We start from the raw sequence: 22,745 nt of genomic DNA, 5'->3' as shown, positions 1-22,745 counted from the left end.
GAGGCCATTCCAGAAGGACCCTCAGACCTGCCTCCTCTCCCCTAGGAGTTCGACCACCATTGCAGGTGGGTGAATAACTGCGTGGGGCACCGAAACATCCGGCTCTACCTGCTACTCCTCGTGTCCCTGTGCCTCTATCTGGGTACCGTGCTGGCCACCTGCGTGATTTTCATCATACGCAGGAGGAACATGGCGCTTTTGGACAAAACCATGACGTATCCACACAGTCCCAAGTGCCCTCACTGGGAAGAGCTGGTGTGGTGGGGAGGGAGGGGCAAACAGCCCAGGAGGGTCAGGGTGACAGGGGAGGGGCTGAGGTGGACGGGGCTAGAGGGAGAATTCACTGGGAAGGACCTGTGAAGGACATTTGGAAGGTCAGTGGGGTCAGGGACGTGGGCGGGGTAGGATGCCTGTGGAGTTAAGAATCTAGGGGCCCACAGAGTAGGGTACTGAAAGTTGAAAAGGCACAGGTGGGAGGACAGTGTGGTGGAGGGAGGTTTCCCTTGGGTGTACTGGACTAACTGTCCAGTCCAGGGAGGGAGAGCTGTGGGCAGTGCTAGCTGGGGCAGGAGGGAGGGAAGGAGGGAGCAGTGGGGTCGAAAGCGGGGCCAGGGAGGAGCTCTTCCATGGCTTCCCTTCTTAGCCTGTGCACAGCATCCTAGTGGCTGTACCTGCTGGGGCCCTCCTGGTCCCACTCATCCTGCAATTGTTCATCAAGGCAGTGGCGGTGGGCACCGCCAGGCGACCCTATGAGGAGAAGGTAAGTGGTGAGTGCGTGTGCCTTTGGCTGTGTGGAGGCATCTTGCTCCTCTTCAATTAGACACTTTGTGCGCTTTCTCCACTGCCCTTGGCCTTGATGGTGCCTCATGAGTCCTTCCAGACCCACCTCTGAAGATGCAGCTCAGATATCTCCATACCCTGGAGCTTGGGGCCATTCTGCCTCCTGGGTGCATTGCATTGAAAGCCTACTGTGTGCTGAGTGTGCTAGGTGGTGGTTATTTGAGGGATGGGTGTAGAGGTGAGTAAGTACATTCTGCACTTGTGTTGATAAGCAACCTGCCATCAGAATAACACCAGAGACACCAGGAACACTCTGAGCGAGGGATCACTCCTGAGTGGTGTAGCCGACTGGAAGAGACTGGGAGTTTGGCGAAGCCCACGCTGTAGAGGAGAACATGCCACTCTCTGTGTCCTAGGTGTGCTTTTGGAGAGGCAGACAGGAGGGCATTGACTGTGAGAGGTACAACTTTGCAGAAAGGCACAGAAATCTGAAAGTAGGGTGTTAACAGAATGATGAAGAAATGGATCTAGTTCAAGCACAAGGTGACATGGGCAATGAGGTTGACCCCATGGGGGTCAAGATTAGAAAGGCCCAGAAAGCCAAGCATGGAATTCCATTTGGAAGAAGTGGAAACCTGGGAGCCATGGTAAAAGTTTGTAAAAATGTCATTCATTGAGGGGTAATTACAACCAGTAAAATTCACCCTTTTTAGTCTATAGTTAGGGATTTTGATAAATGACGTCATGTATTCTCCACCAAGATCAAGGTTAACCAGTTTCATTACCCAGAAAATCCTTTCATCTCTTGTTGTCATTCTCTCTCCCTGAGTCCTTGTGGTTTTTCTCTTTCCGGAATCATGCATAAATGGTGTTGTGGGCTTTCTAGTCTGGCTTCATTCACTGAGCACGATGCATTTGAGATTCATCTATGTAGTTGCTCACATCAGTAGTTTATTGTCTTTTGTTTCTGTGTAGTATTGTATTTCCCTACAGACTATTTGTACATTCACCAATTGAAGGATTTTTACTTTGCATCTAGGTTTTGGCAGAATTTTTGTTTTGTTTTTGTACCAGGGATTGAACCCAGAGGTGCTTAACCACTGAGCAACAATCCCAGCCTCACCCACCCCCACCCCCAGCACCCTTATGTTTTCTTTTTGAAAAAATTTTAAAATTTTGAGAAAGGGTCTTACTAAGTTGCTAAAGGCCTTCCTAAGTTACTGAGGCTTTGAACTTGTCACCCACTTGCCTTAGCCTCCCAAGCCATTAAAGTCATGGGGAACTGTGCCCAGCCAGTTTCAGGCAGTTATAAATAAAGCTGCTACAACAACCATTGATGCATAGACATGTGGACATAAGTTTTCATTTCTGTTGGGTAAATTTTTAAGGGTGGCATTGCTGAATCAGAAGATAAACATATGGGACGTTTTAGAAAACAACTCTACTCTTTCTATTTTGTACCAGCAATGAATGAGAATTCCAGTTGCTCCACATCCTCACTAGCATTTGACACTGTCATTGGTCACTATTCTTTTTTGTTTTCAAATTGTACCCTGTCTAATAAATGAGTAGTGGCATATCACTAGGGCTCCACTCTGTATTTTCCTAATGACTAATGATGTTGAGCATATTTTCGTGTCTTATAAGCCATGAGTATATTGATGGTGAAGTGTTTGCTCCAAACTTTTGCCTATTTAAAAAAAAAACTGTGTTTTTTTCTTATTGAGTTTCAGGAGTTCTCTATACTGAATTCAGATCTATGTGTTGCAAATCTTTTCTTGCAATTCATGGCTTGACATTTCATTTTCTTCATCGCATCTTCCAAAGAGCAGGAGTCCTTAGTGTTGATGTTTTTCCAGCACTGAGGATCGAACCAGGGGTGCTCGACCACTGAGCTTCTTCCCCAGCATTCGTTGTTGTTCACTCTGAATGGAACCTCATGTCCTGTGGAGCAGTTTCATTGCTTTCTTCCCCATCTGTGTCTTTATTGCTTTTTCTTTGAGCATCCAGTAGGAATGATAGGAGTGGGCATCTTTGCCCTGGGATTCCTTTAGTATGGCAATCACTTAACTAAAGTCTCTTTCAGGAAGACTGGTGGGCAGCATCAGTGGGGGAGGAGAAGCTGCAGACCCTGAGGCAGCTGAGCAGACAGAGGAGCCTGTCTGCTCATAACCTCCCATCCTTTTAGTCACCACCCCACCACTGCCATATTTGGTTCCCTCCCACCTGTGACTCCTGTGCTTGGCCCTTATTCCTCAGCCCTATGATCTGCCTGTCTTCTCCTGTCTCCAGCTTCTAGTATCATCATTGAGTTTGCCTGGCAGCCTTTTCCCTTTCTCCATCCTGTGGTTCTTCCAGCCATAGATCAGGCCATAGGCCATCGCCCTTCCTCCTCTGCTCAGAGTGAGGCCTTCCAAGTCCAGGATCCCCAAGTCTCAAGGGACCTAAATGTGGTCTGCACTCTAAGATTTACCAGACAGGGCTCCTTTCTATTCTTGGCAGCACTAATTTCAGGCACTGATCCCATGCTCCACCTTTCACTCCCACCATACTCTATTCCCTGACTTCAACTCCTCCTAGAATCACTTGCTTGGTGGTTGGTGGCAAAGACTCTGGTGAAGACCACATAAGTTCAAATCGCAGCTCTAGAACTGACCAGCAGGGAGACCTGGGGTATGCTACTCAGCCCCTGGTCACTCAATTTCTCTATCTGTAAAACAGGGAATTATGGGTTAATTCATGTAAACCTCATAGAACAGTGACTGGTACCAGAGAGTGCCCTGTGTGCTGCTGTTACATCACTACCATTCCTTCCCATGGTCATCTACACATGTTTGTGCTCAGCTTAAAAGTCATACAAATCCCAGCCTTAACATCCCAGGCCTCCACTCCACCTGTTGTACCTTCTGGGCCTTATTTCCTGACAGAGTTGACCTTGTTCACTAGCCTCCCCTTCACTTCCTGGCCCAGCTCAGCCCAGCCCTTGCTTTCAGGATGATGCTCTCATTAATGGCCAAATTCAGCAGACATCTTCAGACTACTCTCTCTGGTCTAGACACAGCCTCTGAAACCAGAAGTCACTGTCTCAGCACTTAACTCTCTGGGCTTCTCCTCTGCATGTACCTGGGTGGTGTGAGCTGGGTTGCCTACATGGTTCCCATGATACTCTCTCTCTGCTCTTCCCTTTCCACTTCCCTTGGTGCACAGGGCCTCGGGTTGCAGCTGCCCTCACCCACTGAAAGTAGGCAGGCCATGCTGTTTGTGGTGTGCTTTCCATCCCCAGTGCAGTGACTGGGCTTTGGTTTTTTGCTACTCAGTATTAAACCAAGGGGCACTTTACCACTGAGCTACACTCCCAGTTCCTGCTCCTTTTATTATGAATCAGGGTCTCACTAGGTTGCTGAGGCTGGTCTCAGACCTGCCTCAGTTTCCCAAGTCATTAGGATTACAGGTGTGTGCCACCGTGCCTGGTTGGACAGAAGCATTTTTGATGCCCTGAAATATTTCTGATGGGGGTGCATCTCAGTGGTAGAGTGTGTGCTTAGCATGTGCAAGGCCCTGAATTCTTCAATCCCCAGCACACAGAGAAAAGACATCTGAATTAATGAGTGAACCATCAAACAGAAGAACCAACATTTGGGGATAGAAGGAAAGAGGAAAGGAACTGAGAGAAGCCTGGTGCTCTGACCCCCCAGGATAAGGGGAAGAAGGAGAGGCAGCAGGAAGTTGGGCAGAAGATGGGGCAAGAAGAAGATGCTGCTGGATTTTGGTCCTGTGGAGTGTGAGGGTGTTTGAGACACAGAATTGGAGCAGGAGCCCCAAGAGTGAAGCCAGTGAGAGAGGCTGGTCTGGGTGCCTCAGAGCTATTGGATTCGACTTGTGTGTGATAGGGTTCCATGTTGGGGGGAGAATGGTATTCACATTTACTGCTCAGTTCTTCGAAATTTACTATCATTCCTTAAACATTTTCTATACTTTATGTACGATCAATATTTTCTACACATGATATAAATCTAATCAAATATTCTTTCTCTAAGTTTAAAGATTCTGTAATATTTTAATGCTCCGCTATTAATTAATTTACTTCTTCTGGTACTAGGGATTGAACCCACAGGTGCTTTACCACCAAAGCTGCATCCCTAATCCTTGCTCTATTTTGTTTTGAGATAGGGTGTCACTAAATTGTTGAGGGCCTTGCTAAGTTGTTGAGACTGGCCTTGAACTTGTGATCCTCCAGCCTCAAAATCCCAATTCCCTGGGGTTACAGGTGTGTGCCACTGTACCTGGTGGTATACTCATTTCTTAAGTACTGTGAACACCTTAAAGGAGGCAGAACCTCATAGAGGACATTGATTCGAGTTGCTTTTTGGACATATTCCAGAGCTGTTCTGATGTGGAATCGTCTTTCCTTCAGGGGAGGAGAGTGTTGAAGATGAAAGTCTTTATGTGTGGGCCATTGGAGACTTGGGGTGGATAGAGGTGCTGCTGGGCCACTTTACATTCTCACAGAGTATTTGCTACCTAAAGCTCATGAAGTTGGGGTGAAACTCAACCTGTTCTGGAAGGAGGAGTGGTCGAGGCTGATGGATGGGCTCAGGGGAAAGAGAAAGTAGAATAAGGGAGAGGAGAAGACAGTCAGAGTCCTGGGAAGGACATGACCTTTCCTGCTTTGTGTACTGAAGGTCTTCAGCTCAGATTTTCCTGGGAAATCTGATTTTTGACTAGGGAAATATGTCTGGGCATCCCCTGCTGCCACTGGTCTCCCAGATAGTGAAACTCAATGAAGGTAGATTTTTAGAAAAATCGAGAGGTAAGAGAGTCAAGTGGGAGTGGGGTGGTGACACCATCTTTGGATCAGTTGAGCAGAACAGCACGAGACAGATCTTAAAAGGTACCTGGAAGGATGAGGTGAGAGGACAGGTGAGGCCAATGGAGACAGAGTAAGGATCCTGCAAAGGGAAGCACTAGGGGATGAGGAGCCCTGAGAAGGCAGGAGAGGTGGGTGCTGGGTCAGCACTGTCTGGGGACAGCTGCTCACAAGTGGGTGGAGGGAGGTCATGCTTCCTGGGAGCCTGGGAGGGCAGGAGGCTCTGGGTCACTCTTGGGCACCCCTGTACCTAGAGCCTGGCCACAGGCCCAGGTTGAGCCCTGGATTAACTGACCAACTTAGCGAGGGTCCCTGGGAGATGGCCGTGCCCAGTCCTGCTGATTCTGAGCTCCTCTTCCCTTCCTCATCTCCCTCCAGTATGACAAGGCATTCAATATGGGCTTCCGGAGAAACTGTTACATCGCACTATGTGCACCCCTGGGACCCAAGTGAGTTGGTAAACCAAGGGCTCAAGTGGTGGACCCTGGGGCTGGTGGGGTGGGGTGAAGCTGGGTCTAGTTCCCTGATCCCTGTCCCCAGCTCCCAGCCTTAACACTCCCTGTTCCTTTCTTTTGGGGTTTTCTCCAGGGCACTCTGGGAGTTTCTGGGAATTTCACTCTTCCTTGGTGTTGTAGGTTCTTGCCCCAAGAAATGTGCTCGAGGGGAATGGCAGCCTGGATAAGGCTCCTGGGCTCTGTGCATTCCCAGCTGAGGGTGAGAGTGGTCAGGGAGACCAGGCCAAGGTGGGTAGTGACTCCTTGCATTTGGCCTGTTGCTTCCCAGGTACATGTCCGAGGCGGTCTGCCTTCAAGTGGACAAGGGGACCAACTGGGGGCCAAAAGAACGCCTTAAAGACTTCCTTTGGCCCAGGTCTGCCACTCAGGCCCCCCCAAGGAGTGGCAAGGCTGCACCTGTACAGAAGGTAAGGAGTATCGGGTGTGCTTTGAACCATGAGGGTCTGTGGTTGCACATGTGTTGGGGGAAGCCCCCATGTGGGGCAGGCCCTGGAGCTGAAGCACTTGGAGCATAAGGAGTGGGATTATGGACCTGGAGGGTGCAGGGTCCAGGTCACAGGGCTTCAGAGCACACCCAGGTGTCCCTGGATAGAGAAAGAGAAAAGACTGAAACACACTTTCTGGTTGGCTTTGTGCCAGTCCTTACTTTTTTGGTCCCCAGTTTCCTAATCTATTAATGAGGACTGAGACTAGTCCAGTAGTTTATGTTTTAAAGAAAATTCAGTTTCTTTTATATGTGTGTGTGTGTGTGTGTGTGTGTGTGTGTGTGTGTATGTGTGTTGTTTGTGTGTGTGTGTGTATGTATGTACATATATAAATATCAGTTGTAGATGGACACATTTATTTTATTTGTTTATTTTTATGTGGTGCCATGGATTGAACCTAGTTCCTCATGCATGCTAGGCAAGCACTCTACCCCAGAGCCACAACCCCAGCACTCCAGATTCTTTATTTATGGAAATTTTTGACATACAATGTGAAACATTTGTGTGAAACATTAGGTGTACAGTGGGGTGTGCTTGATGCTGAGGGCCATTGCCAAGTAGGAATGACGCATCAAAATTTCCTTGCTAGCGTACCCCATGTTAAATGAATTTCGCTGTTGACATTGCATGTAAGGTGACCTTGCTCAAGGACCAAGGCGGATCCAGGTTTAGAGCTGATCAGGTTTGAGGAAGTATCCCGGTCCTTGGGTTTAGGGCGTTCCCGGTTTAAGACAATAGGGGTTTTAGGGAAGTTGGAGGTTGAAGATTATTGCTGCCGGGATTAGGGTGTTCCTGATGCTTGTTCCCATTGAGTTCTCATGAGATTCAAATGGGATATTGGAAAAAAAGCCTCGTGGAGTAGGTGAATTGGGCAGCAGAACTGGATTTCCCCAGAACGTGTGTGTAGAGGCCGGTGTGAGTTCGGTGTGAGAATTGCTGTTTGAATCTACAAAGCTGTGTGGTGGCTCGTGATTCTGTACCCAGCCAAGACTGTGGCAGGGGTGGGTAACCCACAGTGCCCCCCATGGTCCCTTGCCGTGATGTGGTGCCAGCCCTCTCCCTTGTCCTGCCTCTAGGCACCCAGGAACTTGACTGTGAGCTGTGGGGTGAAGGTTAGGGAGAACCCCATGTACTGACTCTGTTTTTAGCTTCTCATCAGCCCAGTGGTGCATTGGGAGGCTTACAAGGGAGGCTTGGCCTCCTATTCTCCCTTCACACCCAGCAATGCCAGGACATGCACCAGAAGTTCATCTCCTGACCCCCATGTGGGGGTCTCTTGTTCCTGAGCCCTCACTCCCCTGTTGAGAGTACCAAGACCCCCATGTCTGTTATATACACACATTTTGTGCTGCTTCCTATGGCAGCTGTGCCTATGTGTCCTAGGTTCAGGGAAGTGTGGGTGGAGGCTCTGAGGGGCTGGGACAGAGCCCTCCTGGAAGGGAAGATCCTTGCTCTCTGGAGAATCAAGCTCAGGAACCAACACTGCCTGACTCTTTGCCCTTGGGCAAGACTTTCAGCATGTCTCTCATCCTTAAAATGTGGCAACAGTAATAATCACAGTGACTGACCTGGCTGGCTTCCTGGCAAGGGCTGCAGATGGACAATACCCACGAGCATGGATAATACCAAGTGCGCCGGAAAAGATTCCATATAATAGGAAGGGAACTTGTTTATTATGAGTCCTAATAGGGTAGTAGATTACTCAGAAATTACAAAGTTTCAGTTAAACATGAGTAAGTTTTGGAGATATAATGGTCAATAAGGTTGTTCCAGTTAATTTACTGCACACTTGAAAACTGATAATACAGTTGGGTACAGGGGTGCCCATCTATAAGCCCAGCTACTCAAGAAACTGAGGCAGGAGGATCACAAGTCAAGGATCAGTAACTTAAAGAGAATTGTTTTCTGTATCAAAAAAAAAAAAGTTTTGGGCATGTAGGTCAATGATAACAATTCAATCCTCAGATGTGGAAAAGGAAAGAAAAATTGACCATCAGTTTTGTGGGTTTTCTGTTTGAGGTGGAGTTCCCAGTATGTTGGCCAGGCCAGTCTTGAACTTCTGAGGTCAAGCAAAACCTATGTCAGTGTGCTGAGTCCTGGAAGGCAGGTGTGCACCACTGGACTGGCTAGAAAAGGAATTGTAAATTGGGTTTGGTGGCACATGACAAATTCCAGCAAGTCAGGAACTGAGGCAGCTTTAGGCCAGCCTCTGCAATTAGCAAGACTGTATCTCAAAATAAGAAGAGCTAGGGAAAAAGCCAAGTGGTAGGATGTCCTTAAGATCAATCCCCCAGTGCTGGGGGAAAGTGTGTGTATACACACACACACACACACACACACACACACACACACACACATAGATATAAAGATATATACACACACATATATATATTTCATTATATAGAAGGATTAGGAGATTTTAGATTTCTGCTTTGGGGCTAGTATGAATAAGCATGAAAACTCATGTCCTTGAGCATGCTAGGCAAGAGCTCTACCATTGAGCCACACCAGAGACCTTACATTTAAATTTGGGTTATTTTCTCACTGTTAGTTATTAGAGTACCCCACTTTTATCTCTTTTTTTTCCATTTTTTGGGGCATGAGGTGGGGCTTCCTCTGATGCTCAGACTGGTCTCAAACTTGTGGGCTGCAGTGGCTCTCCTGCTCCTGATTTCTGAGCAGGGAGGATTACAGGTGCAAGCCACCACACTTGGCTGTACAATCTCATATTGATAAGACATTTTACATGTGATAGGAATCCCAGAATAAAAACCAGCAATTTAAGATGACTGGGCATAGTGAAGTCTGCCTATCATCCCAGTAGCTCAGGAAGCTGAGGCAGAAGGATCATAAGTTTGAGACCAGCCTGGGCAGTTTTAGCAAACCCTATCTCAGAGTAAAAAGGCTGGGAATGTAGCTCAGTGGTATAATGCTCCTGGCTTCAATACCTAGTACTTCCAAAAACAAATTAAAGAATAAAAACATTAGGGCTGGGGATGTGGCTCACTGTTACAGTGCTTGCCCAGCACACATGAAGTCCGGGATTAGAGCCTTAGCACTACATAAAAATAAATAAAATAAAGGTATTGTGTCCATCTACAACTAATATTTTTTAAAAATAAACATGAAAGCTGGGCTTTGTGGCACATGCCTGTATTTCCAGCTACTCTGCAAACTGATACATAAAGATCACTTGAGTCCATGAGTTTGAGATAAGCCTGGGGAAAATGGTGAGACCATAAATCCCACATAATAATAGTAATAATGATCATAATAATAATAATAATAACTTGTGTAGCCAAGCATGTTGGTTCACCCCTGTAATCCCAGAGGCTCCAGGTAGTGGTAGGATGATCACAGATTAGATGCAGGTGTTGGGGTCTTAACCAGACTCTTGTCCCAAATTTGCAAAAGGGTAGAGGGACTGGGGATGAAGCTCAGTGTTAAAGCACCCCTGGATTCAGTCCCCAGTCCAGCAGATGGGGGAGGAAAAAAGCCAATTTGACTCCATAACATTAAGACCTTGGGACTACAGGTAACTTGTGGTAATGTTTAGCAGGTGCTTACCAGCTTGATGCCCTGGGTTTAATCCCAAATACCAAACAGAAAAAAAAAAAAATTAAAAACCCTTTATGTGTATATCCCAAATCACAAATGAATATGTTACTTTTTAACATACATACATTTTGACTCAGAAATGTAATATTTAGCATGTGTGTCCTTGGGGAACCAGAGAACAGCACATATTATGGGTTTTGTCCCATTATTTAGCTAGCAAAATGTATTAAAAAATCAACTCAAATATCATTAATAGTAAATTGGTTAAAAATATGGCATGACCATGTAATGTACTACTAGATTATTTGAAATGAATTTAGGGGAAAAAACTGTAATGTATTGCTGGGTTCAGTGGAGCATGATTGTAATCCCAGGAGTTTGTGAGACTGATTAAGGATGTTTGCAATTCAAAGCCAGACTCAGCAACTAAGCAAGGAACTAAGCAATTTAGTGAGACCCCTGTCTCAAAAAAAAAAAAAAAAAAAAGGCTGAGGGTATAGCTGAGTGGTTGAGTGCCCCTGAATTAAATCCCTGGTACTCCTCCTCCTCCCCACCAAAAAAGTTCTGAAACAGTAATCACTGTATAAAGTGGGTTCTTGGTTTCAAAACCCTACATTTGTATTCCCTGAATTACTGAGGTTGGAATGGGCCTGCCATCCTGTGTTCTCTGTCTAAAGCCTAGAGCAGAACCAGACATAAGAAAGGATCCTTCTTTCTGTTTGCTGTCTCCTGACTTTTGCTCTTGGCTTAAGCCTTTTCAATTAGGAGCTACTCTGGTAGGTGATGAACAAGAGGAAATACAGGTTTGACACTTCTGTCCCTCTCCCCAAACAAACCCAGCACTCCATTCCCATTCCTCTGTTTGGATCTTTCCTGTTGATTTACAAAATAAATATGGAAAAGTAGAGTATTAGAAAACGAGACCATTTAGAATTTAGTCAAATCTAAAATTATGTGTATGGGTTTGTTTTATGTATGTTGATGTTTATCTCTGAAAATTGATAGTATTAGAGCAATTCAAACCACAACTCATGTCTGAATTTCTCTTTGTTAGGGCATGCCAGAGCAGGGGGCTCAGTTGCCACAAAACTTCAGGATCCTCAAAGGAAAGCCAACAGAGCATCCTCTAGCTGTGCGGGGTGTCAACAAGTATTATAACGCCAGCACCTTGAAAAAGAAAAATCGCGGATTTCCTCCTACTGGTGAGACATCAGAGAGTGGTAAAAGACTGAATCCCATGGAAACTTGGCTAAACTATATTGTTCATATTTCTCCTACATAGATACTCTTTTAATCAACTGTCGGGATGTCTCTTGAATATCATCTGGAGATTGAGGATTTCATTGATCTCATAATTTTGTTAGAAATGGAATTGGATCTGTTACATAGTTTTCCATATTTCTTATACATTATAATACAACATGGTAGTGGGATTCACTCTTGTTCCATGTTGTTACATTTACTTGGGTTTTTTTTTTTTTTTCCTCCTCACGGGTTTAAATGATTTTTAGTTGAGAAGGAAAAATTGTGGATTTCTAGACATGTTTATGCTAGAGATATGTTTATTGTCAGTGGCCTAGAAGGAATTTTTGCTTTATAAATGCATAGACCTTGAAATAAAAAGTATTTTCTATTCAAAAATTACATGCAAATACATAAAAATAAATACCTTACCTCAAAGGATTTATTCCTCAGAATTAGAATCTAAGTGGGTAAGAGTTGAAGTATACTGGAGTTTTAAAAACAGTTTGTGTAAGGCAGCATCGGAATGAAGTCCACGTGGTGCAGTTGGTTGAGCGATTGCTGGAATGTCTTTGGAGATTTAGTTAGACTCCCCTTCCCTACGCTGGTTCTCCTGCTTTCTCTTCTTTGCACTGAACTTTAAAAGATGCAAAATAATTTCTCCCATTTCTCTCTGAGTAGATTTTGCCCATTACAACCCCAAGAAATATAATTTTTATTTAATATGTTTTCCATCTCTATAGTCATATATATAGTTTTTAAAAATAATCTAAGTATGCAAAAATCATATGTGGTTGGATTAATTGTATTTAATATGTTTACATCATCACAGAGAAAAAGGCTATGTTCAAAAAAGAAGTAGACTTCTTTGCAAGTAATAGTGATCTATCTTTTTCTATAAATAACTTACCTGGTATCCTTAGGAAAAGCTCGTACTTTTACCTAGAACTTCTGCATCAACTAGTAAGTTGCATTTTACAAAGAAACAAACCATGTCAAAAAGAATTCTTTTCCCAGTTGCCATGTTTGGTGGCTTTATATCCCCTTGCTCCTTGATACTCAAGAATATTTGTCATATCACCTTTACTGCTTAAGGAAGTATCTTAAACAAGGAATGTTTTATTTTAATACAGCTTGGTGGGTATGGTTTTCATTACACTTTGGTGGGGGTGGGGTACCAGGGATTGAACCCAGGGGCACTCAACTCCTGAACCACATCCCCAGCTCTATTTTGTATCTTGTGTAGAGGCAGGGTCGCATTGAGTTTCTAAGCACCTAGCTAAATTGCTGAGGCTCGCTTTGAACTCAAGAACCTCCTGTCTCTGCCTCTTGAGCCCCTTGGATTATAGGCTTGGAATTACCAGGCTGGGACTCCATTACATTTTAATAACTTGATTGAAGTATAATTTACATACCATGAAATCCAGTCATTTGAATGATCAATTCAGGTTTTTCAAAATGTATTTTTAAGGTTTCATTAAGAATAAAGAGTTAGTAGCTGAGTCTTATTTTTAAGTTACTATTACTATCATATTTCTAGAGAAGTAATTCAACTTAAAATGAAATCGGTTTTAACACATTTCACATGCTCCTCTTTTATATTATTTTTGTTTTTGTCATTGAAAAGTTTTCTGTGGTAAATTGTTAACATTCCTTTCCCTTTCATTTTCAGAGAAGGATTGCTTCCCTTCTGGAACACCTGCAGTAAGTTGATGATGTATTTCTTATAGTTCTTGCTCTAATTAAGGTTACCAAAAGAAATCTGTTTTTCATTTTTTTTAATTTCTAAATTAAGAGGTAGGGCTGGGGTTGTGGCTCAGTGGTAGTGGGCTTGCCTGGCATGCATGAGGCACTGGGTTCGATTCTCAGCACCACATACAAATAAATAAAATAAGGGTTCATCAACAACTTTAAAAAAAAGTTTAAAAAAATAAAATAAGAGGTAAAGAAATATTTAATGTGTCTAAATAGCACTCCAGAATATTTATCATATATGTTTATTTACTTTTCCATATTGCAGAAAATCATCTTTATTTTTTAATTGAATATATTGTAAGCAGGGAGGTTTAGTCATTTAAAAATGAGCTATGAAAAAAAATAACTTCTTAAAGTTTGTTTAATAAAAGGATACCTGGTCACATTTTAATCTTTGACTTTCCCGGCTTGTCTTCCTTTGCTCCTGAACACAGATGAACACCAAGGGGCCGGAAACATCAGCAATAGTAATGGAGGCAGATGATGGTGATGGAGAGGTGCAGCCTTTCACTGCCCCACGACATGGCCATACAAGACCAGTGAGTGACTAATGACCTGATGTGCACATCTGTGCATGTGTGTTCGAAAAACAGCTGTTTGTGTTTGACTTTCAGAGATAATTTCAAAAAGCTTCAAGTTTAAAATATTTTACTATGAGTAGATTAATTTAAGATTAAATTAAAGTTTTTACCTAAAGAGTACTCATCAAAAACCACTTTTTTGAAAAATAAAAATCGATGGCTTCTTTAAAAGTTAGAATACTTAACACACTGGGTTTTTTCTTTCCATGTTTTGTCCCCTTTTCCAGAGAGGTCATCTATTGCTCTGTATTTTCTCTGTTTCATAATGTGGGTAACTCTGCTACCTAAAACATAGATCTTTCCTCTTCCCCAGATTATGTACTTTATTTCTCATTTTGACATTTCTCTCAAAGCCTTGATGGCATTCTAAAGTCAGTTGAGAGTTAAATTCCTCACCAGCTGAGGGGGAATTTCAGCAGTAATGAGCTCAGATGGAGTCAAGGAGAGAAGTACTAAGGGGGCTGGACTGTGATGTGGTGGCTCTGAGGACCGCCATTGGATTCCCATCTCATGACAGATGGCTGTGTTTTCAATATTCCTTACAACTGGCTCTTTGAAGTGAAAGGGAGGGTATGTATTATATTTGTGTAAAATGTTTTGAGACTGGATTAATGATAGATTACTTTAGTGGAAACTACCACAGTGAAACATAAAGATAGAAATGAAAACAACTTTTAAATGCAAGAGCATCAGTGAGCTGTGAGACAGTTTCAAGGGTTTTCATGATGTGTAATGAAGTTCTGATAGAAAAAACCAACCCAAAAATCTATCTCCCAAAAGCTATCAACAGCTTCCCCAAATACAGGAAAGTCAAAAGTACCTCGACCTACCTGAATAAATAAATGTCTTGTCTCTTATAAAAGTATCTTTAAAAGATAAAACCATTTAAGTAAAAATAATAACAGTGAAGGCAGGAGATATGCATATAAAATGACAGTAAGAGCTTCCAGGCCAAGAACAACAACCCTAAGATTTTTGTCCTGTGTGACGTGGGGTGTCACGTGATGGTGGAGTGTGATCATTCAAAGATGCAAACATTCAATAACAAGAGGGAGTGTTACCTAATCACTAAACTAAGCAGCTTAAGGCCCTGGGTTTAATCCCAAACACAAAACAGCAAAAAAAAAAAAAAAAAAGAAGAAAAAAATTGTTTAAAAATCCCTTTATATATCTATCCCAAATCACAAATGAATATGTTACTTTCACTTACATACCTTTTGACCCAGAAATGTAATTTTTAGCATGTGTGTCCTAGGGAAACCATAGAACAGCATAGATTATGGATTGTGTCCCATTATTTTGATAGCAAAATGTAGCAAAATGTCAACTCAAATATCATTAGTAGTAAATTAATTAAAAATATGGCATGACCATTTAATGTACTACTAGATTATTTCACATGCATTTAAGGGAAAAATAAACTGTAATGTATTGCTGGGTTCAGTGGAGCATGACTGTAATCGCAGAAGCTAGTGAGGCTGATTTAGGAGGTTTGCAAGTTCAAAGCCAGACATTAAAAAATGTTTAAAAAATAAAATGAGGTAAAGAAATATGTAATGTTTCTAAATAGCACTCAAGAATATTTATCATATATGTTTATTTACTTTTCCATATTTCAGAAAATCATCTTTATTTTTTAATTGAATATATTGTAAGCAGGGAGGTTTAGTCATTTAAAAATTAGGTATGGAAAAAATAACTTCTTAAAATTTGTTTAATAAAAGGAGACCTGGTCACATTTTAATCTTTGTCTTTTCCTGGCTTGTCTTCCTTTGCTCCTGAACACAGATGAACACCAAGGGGCCGGAAACATTAGCAATAATAATGGAGGAAGATGATGGTGATGGAGAGGTTCAGCCTTTCACTGCCCCACGACATGGCCATACAAGACCAGTGAGTGATTAATGACCTGGTGTGCACATCTGTGCATGTGTGTTCGAAAAACAGCTGTTTGTGTTTGACTTTCAGAGATGATTTCAAAAAGCTTCAAGTTTAAAATATTTTACTATGAGAAGATTAATTTAAGATTAAATTAAAGTTTTTACCTAAAGAGTACTCATCAAAAACCACTTTTTTGAAAAATAAAAATCGATGGCTTCTTTAAAAGTTAGAATACTTAGCTCACTGGGTTTTTTCTTTCCATGTTTTGTCCCCTTTTCCAGAGAGGTCATCTATTGCTCTGTATTTTCTCTGTTTCATAATGTGGGTAATTCTTCTACCTAAAACTTAGATCTTTCTTCTTCCCCAGATTATGTACTTTATTTCTCATTTTGACATTTCTCTCAAAGCCTTGATGGCATTCTAAAGTTAGTTGAGAGTTAAATTCCTCACCAGCTGAGGGGGAATTTCAGCAGTAATGAGCTCAGATGGAGTCAAGGAGAGAAGTACTAAGGGAGCTGGACTGTGATGTGGTGGCTCTGAGGACTGCCATTGGATTCCCATCTCATGACAGATGGCTATGTTTTCTATATTCCTTACAACTGGCTCTTTGAAGTGAAAGGGAGGGTATGTATTATATTTGTGTAAAATGTTTTGAGACTGGATTAATGATAGATTACTTTAGTGGAAACTACCACAGTGAAACATAAAGATAGAAATGAAAACAACTTTTAAATGCAAGAGCATCAGTGAGCTGTGAGACAGTTTCAAGGGTTTTCATGATGTGTAATGAAGTTCTGATAGAAAAAACCAACCCAAAAATCTATCTCCCAAAAGCTATTAACAGCTTCCTCAAATACAGGAAAGTCAAAAGTACCTCGACCTACCTGAATAAATAAATGTCTTGTCTCTTATAAAAGTATCTTTAAAAGATAAAACCATTTAACTAAAAATAATAACAGTGAAGGCAGGAGATATGCATATAAAATGACAGTAAGAGCTTCCAGGCCAAGAACAACAACCCTAAGATTTTTGTCCTGTGTGACGTGGGGTGTCACGTGATGGTGGAGTGTGATCATTCAAAGATGCAAACATTCAATAACAAGAGGGAGTGTTACCTAATCACTAAACTAAGCAGCTTAAGGCCCTGGGTTTAATCCCAAACACAAAACAGCAAAAAAAAAAAAAAAAAAAAAGAAGAAAAATTATTGTTTAAAAATCCCTTTATATATCTATCCCAAATCACAAATGAATATGTTACTTTCACTTACATACCTTTTGACCCAGAAATGTAATTTTTAGCATGTGTGTCCTAGGGAAACCATAGAACAGCATAGATTATGGATTGTGTCCTATTATTTTGATAGCAAAATGTAGCCAAATGTCAACTCAAATATCATTAGTAGTAAATTAATTAAAAATATGGCATGACCATTTAATGTACTACTAGATTATTTCAAATGCATTTAAGCGAAAAATAAACTGTCATGTATTGCTGGGTTCAGTGGAGCATGACTGTAATCGCAGAAGCTAGTGAGGCTGATTTAGGAGGTTTGCAAGTTCAAAGCCAGACTTTAAAAAATGTTTAAAAAATAAAATGAGGTAAAGAAATATGTAATGTTTCTAAATAGCACTCAAGAATATTTATCATATATGTTTATTTACTTTTCCATATTTCAGAAAATCATCTTTATTTTTTAATTGAATATATTGTAAGCAGTGAGGTTTAGTCATTTAAAAATTAGGTATGGAAAAAATAACTTCTTAAAATTTGTTTAATAAAAGGAGACCTGGTCACATTTTAATCTTTGTCTTTTCCTGGCTTGTCTTCCTTTGCTCCTGAACACAGATGAACACCAAGGGGCCGGAAACATTAGCAATAATAATGGAGGAAGATGATGGTGATGGAGAGGTTCGGCCTTTCACTGTCCCATGACATGGCCATACAAGACCAGTGAGTGACTAATGACCTGGTGTGCACATCTGTGCATGTGTGTTCGAAAAACAGCTGTTTGTGTTTGACTTTCAGAGATAATTTCAAAAAGCTTCAAGTTTAAAATATTTTACTATGAGAAGATTAATTTAAGATTAAATTAAAGTTTTTACCTAAAGAGTACTCATCAAAAACCACTTTTTTGAAAAATAAAAATCGATGGCTTCTTTAAAAGTTAGAATACTTAACTCACTGGGTTTTTTCTTTCCATGTTTTGTCCCCTTTTCCAGAGAGGTCATCTATTGCTCTGTTTTTTCTCTGTTTCATAATGTGGGTAACTCTTCTACCTAAAACTTTGATCTTTCCTCTTCCCCAGATTATGTACTTTATTTCTCATTTTGACTATTCTCTCAAAGCCTTGATGGCATTCTAAAGACAGTTGAGAGTGAAATTCCTTTCCAGCTGAGGAGAATTTCAGCAGTAAAGAGTTCAGATGGAGCCAGGGAGAGAAGTACTATGGGGACTGGACTGTGATGTGGTGGCTCTGAGGACTGCCATTGGATTCCCATCTCATGACAGAAGGCTGTGTTTTCTATATTCCTTACACCTGGCTCTTTGAAGTGAAAGGGAGGGGGTAGCCATTATATTTGTGTAAAATATTTTGAGACTGGATTAATGATAGATTATTTTAGTGGAAACTACCACAGTGAAACATAAAGATAGAAATGAAAACAACTTTTAAATGCAATAGCATCAGTGAGCTGTGAGACAATTTCAAGGGTTTTCATGATGTGTAATGAAGTTCTGATAGAAAAAACCAACCCAGAAATGTATCTCCCAAAAGCTAAATAATAGCTTCCTCAAATACAATAAAGTCAAATGTACTTCTATCTACCTGAATAAATAAATGTCTGTCTGTTATAGAAGTATCTTTAAAAGATAAAACCATTTAAATCAAAATAGTAACAGTGGAGGCAGGAGATATGCATACGTAAAATGACAATAAGAGCATCCGGGCGAAGTACAACCACCCCAAGATTCTTGTCCTGTGTGACATGGTGTGTCATGTGATGGTCGAGTGTGATCATTGAAAGATGGGAACATTCAATAATAAGACGGAGTCTTACCTAATCACTAAGGAAAGAAAGAATAAAAAAGTGAAGAATGAGAGATGGAGCAACAGGAATGCTCCTGCTTTGCTAGTGGGAGGCTCCACTCCTGAAGAGTGTTTATTCAGTTTCCCACAAAATGAAACAGGACCTTACCACATAACCCAGCAATGTGTTCCTAGGTATTTACCCCCATGCATTGAGATGTGTCCACACATAAACCTGTGCAAAATTTTTATAGCATCTTTATTCATATTTGCTAAATCTATAACAAGATATGTTTCAAAAACTGAATGTGAGGACTGTGTGCAGCTCAGTGGTAGAACACATGCCTAGCCTGCTGAGGCCCTGGGTTCCATCCCCAGCACCACAATATAAACAAAAGGAATCCAATGTATGTGCTACATCCATACAGTAGAATAGTATTCATGGATAAAAACTGAGATATCATAACACCAAAAGGCATGAAAGAATTTTATCTTATCTATTTATTTATGACAGGAAAATAACTTGGATAATTGACTACATGCCTATGGCGTGGGCATATTATTCTCTGAAAGATCTTTAAGAGCATAGTGCTTAGTGTTGCCCTTCCATCTAAAGGGGCTAGATGCTCTCCAATTGCAAGTGTAGCATGTGGGCTAGAAGTGTTCATCCATGCTAGGGCACTGTCTAGCATGTAAGTTTAGGACATCTCAAGTATGAGGAGTTTTAAAAAATCATTGATTGCAGGGATTCAGGGGTGTGAGTAATAGGTTTTTAGGGCAGTGAATTTATTCAGTATGATGTTATAATGGTAGATACACAGGACAATATTCATTTTTCAAATCCCATAGAATTATATAATCCAATACAAAGAGTGAACTCTAATGTTAAGTGTTAGCTTTGGATTAATATAAGTACATCCGTATTTGTTCATTTGTGGTAGAGTGCTTGCCCGACATATACGAGTCCCCATGGTTCAAGCCCCAGCACCTCCCAAAACAACAAAAGTGTATTAATATATAGATATGTATCCACAACAGGTATCATTGTAGTAAGTATACTGCACTGTAATGCAAGATATCAATATGAAAATGAAGGGCCAACATGGGAACATTTCAGGATCCACATTTTAAGACCCAGTATGCATTTGGAAAAACCATTTGCAAGGCTATCTAGTTGTCTTTTCAGTTTTGGAGAAGGTCAGTGGGATCCCTTAAGTGTTCTTTTTGTGTCACAGGCAACTTAGCGAGGGTCTCTATTGTCTGCTCACTTTTTAAACCTAAAATTTATACTAAAAATCAATTAATTAGAACAAATTTCACTTCTAGAAGCTTAAAGGTAATAATCAAAAATTAAAGAATACAAAGATTTTATAAAGGGGATTGGTTAAATTATGAAAACACCCATATTAAGGCACGATTCAATTTAGCCATTAGAATCATTTTATGGTCAGTTCTTAGGAATGATGTAACTGGCATATAGCTTTTGAAGGAAGAGAGTGTCAGTAGATCCAAATCATTTTGAAATGTGACTTTTAAAAAGCTTGTGAAGTTTTAACAAGATATTCCACATTGGTAGAAGGATTGTCCTCATTTTTCTTAATACTTTTTTGCACCCCAGGTTGATTTTGTTTTCTTTAAGCAAATGTATTGTATTTATACTTAACCCAGAAAAGATGAAGCTGCCAGGCCTGGGGGCACACATCTGCAATCTCATCTTCTGGAGAGGCTCAGGCAGGAGGATCTCAAATTGGAGCCTGCCTGGGCAACTTAGAGATACCCTGTCTCCAAATAAAGTGAAAAGAGGGCTGGTGTATAGCTCAGTGGTAGAGCACTTATTTGCCTAGCATATTCCTGGGTTCAGTTCCTGCACCACCTCCTACAAAGAAAGGGCGGTGGTGGGGGGAGTTGGTGAAGAAAGAATTGAGGGAAGAAAGGAGGGAAGTTGAAGAAGGAGGAGGAGGAGGAGGAGGAAGAGGAGGAGGAGGAGAAAAAGGAAGAGGAGGAGGAGGAGGAGGAGGAGGAGGAGAAACAATAAAGGAAGGGGAAGGCGGGAGGATACAAAATTCAAGCAGGAAGAGATAATGATAACCTTATTTTACTCACTGTAGTATTTATAGTGGTTTTCTTTGTAGAATGCAGAGGGGCTAGAGATGTTGTTCAGTGGTAGAGTGCTTTCCCAGCATGCACAAGGCCCTGAGTTTGGTTCTAACACCACACACACACACACACACACACACACACACACACACACTCAAAATAGTTCCATTAACTTGATAAATTACATTATAACTTGTTGAGCTACCTTAAAAATGCCATAAATGCTATACTCAATGGTTGTACACCTGTGATCCCAGTGACTGGGGAGGCTAAAGAGGGAGGATCACAAGTTTAAGGCCAGCCTTAAGAAGTTGGGGAGACCCTATCTGAAAAATTAAAAAGAAGGGTTAGGGATGTAGCTCACTGGTAAAGCCACCCTGGGTTCAATCAAATATCGTGTCCTTTTGATGCTGACATGAGTGTATTAATGGGCTGTTTAACTGTTGACTTTTAGAATTTAGAACAATTAAAAACAACTGTTTTCCAAACAGCTTATAAAAGTTATGGTTGTGACTAAGAGAGGTTTGGGGCAGGTATTAAAATATGGGTTGTGTAAGTCAATTGTATTCATAAGTAGTCTTCAGGCCTTAGTTGAAAGAACATAAAGCGTTTTGCTTCTAAATTATGCACTTTTTATTTTCTCTTTGCAGTACCCACTCCTGGACATGGCGAAACGGCTCACAAGTTAATGCCTCACATCTTGGCAGCCAAGGAGGTTCTCCAGAAAAACTATGAATGGCATCCTACTCTTTTAATTTTCTGGAAATGAAAATGTTAAAAATTTTAATAATTAAAGTGTTCATTGTTTTAAATGACTGGTACCATTAAATTTGCCATTTTAGCCATGTTAAGTGGACAACTCAGAGGCATTAATTACACTGACAATATTGTACAACCTTCTGTTTCCAGAACAGTTTTGTCCCTCCAAATAGAAGCTCTGCCACCATGTAAGTAAGAACTCCCATTCCTCCTCCTCCACCCCCTGGCTGCCACCATTCTTTTTTTTTTTAATTTGTTCTAATTAGTTATACATGGCAGTTGAAGGCACTTTGACACATCATACACAAATGGAGTATAGCTTCTCATGTTTCTGGTTGTACGTGATGTAGAATCACATCAGTCATGTGGTCACATATGCACCTAGGGTAATAATGTCTACTCTTCTTCCCACCCTGTACCTGGCTCCCCTCCTTTCCCTCCTCTCTGCCTAATACAGAGTTACTTTATTCTTCCATAGCCACGCTCCTTATTGTGAATTAGTGTCAAAATATCAGAGAAAACATTTAAACTGTGGTTTTTGGAATTGGCCTATTTTGCTTACTATGATATTCTCAACTTCCACTCATTTACTGGCAGATGCTATGACTTTGTTCTTCTTTAAAACTGAGTAATATTCCATTGTGCGTATTGACCACATTTTCTTTATCCGTTCCTGTGTTGAAGGACACTTAGGTTGGTTCCATAGTAAAACTCTTGTGAGTTGAGCTACTTTATAGCTTTGATGTGGCTGCATCACTGTAGTATGCTGATTTTAAGTCCATTGGAAATAGACTGAGAAGTGGGATAACTGGGTCAAATGGTGGTTTCATTCCAAGTTTTCTTAGGAATCTCCATACTGCTTTCCATGATGGTTACATCAATTTGCAGTTCTACCAGCAGTCTATGAGTGTGTCTTTTGCCCCACGTCCTCCCCAACATTTATTTTTTCTTGTCTTCTTGATAATTGCCATTCTGACTGCAGTGAGATGAAATCTGAGAGTAGTTTTGATTTGTATTTCTTGAATTGCTAGAGATGTTGAACATTTTTTTCATATATTTGTTGATGAACATACATCTTCTGAGAATTGTCCACTCAGTTACTTAGACCATTTATTGATTGGGTTATTTGGTTTTGGGATGTTAAGATTTTTGAAATCTTTATATATCCTGGAAGTTAGTGCTCTATCTGATATGCGTGT

At 41.2% G+C, this 22,745-nt stretch overlaps 1 protein-coding gene and 1 long non-coding RNA gene across 2 annotated transcripts; both read left to right on the top strand.

Moving 5' to 3' along the window:
* Window positions 1-694: 694 nt before the first annotated feature.
* On the top strand, window positions 695-6,484 carry LOC308653762. Its single transcript, XR_014023110.1, has 3 exons — window positions 695-760; window positions 6,026-6,096; window positions 6,431-6,484. It is a non-coding gene; the product is annotated as an uncharacterized lncRNA (long non-coding RNA).
* Window positions 6,485-6,521: 37 nt separating this feature from the next.
* On the top strand, window positions 6,522-15,688 carry LOC308653389 (serine/threonine-protein kinase PAK 2-like; the record flags this gene model as incomplete). Its single annotated transcript, XM_081301970.1, has 4 exons — window positions 6,522-6,569; window positions 11,260-11,407; window positions 13,120-13,151; window positions 15,572-15,688. The coding sequence occupies exons 2-4, from the start codon at window positions 11,263-11,265 to the stop codon at window positions 15,686-15,688; spliced, it is 294 nt and encodes a 97-aa protein (XP_081158096.1). The 5' UTR covers window positions 6,522-6,569; window positions 11,260-11,262.
* Between the last annotated feature and the right edge of the window lie 7,057 nt (window positions 15,689-22,745).

Source organism: Spermophilus citellus, assembly GCF_964194105.1.
Source record: "Spermophilus citellus genome assembly, chromosome: 7".
Classification (NCBI taxonomy): domain Eukaryota; kingdom Metazoa; phylum Chordata; class Mammalia; order Rodentia; family Sciuridae; genus Spermophilus; species Spermophilus citellus.
This window is presented reverse-complemented; position numbering and strand designations above follow the sequence as displayed.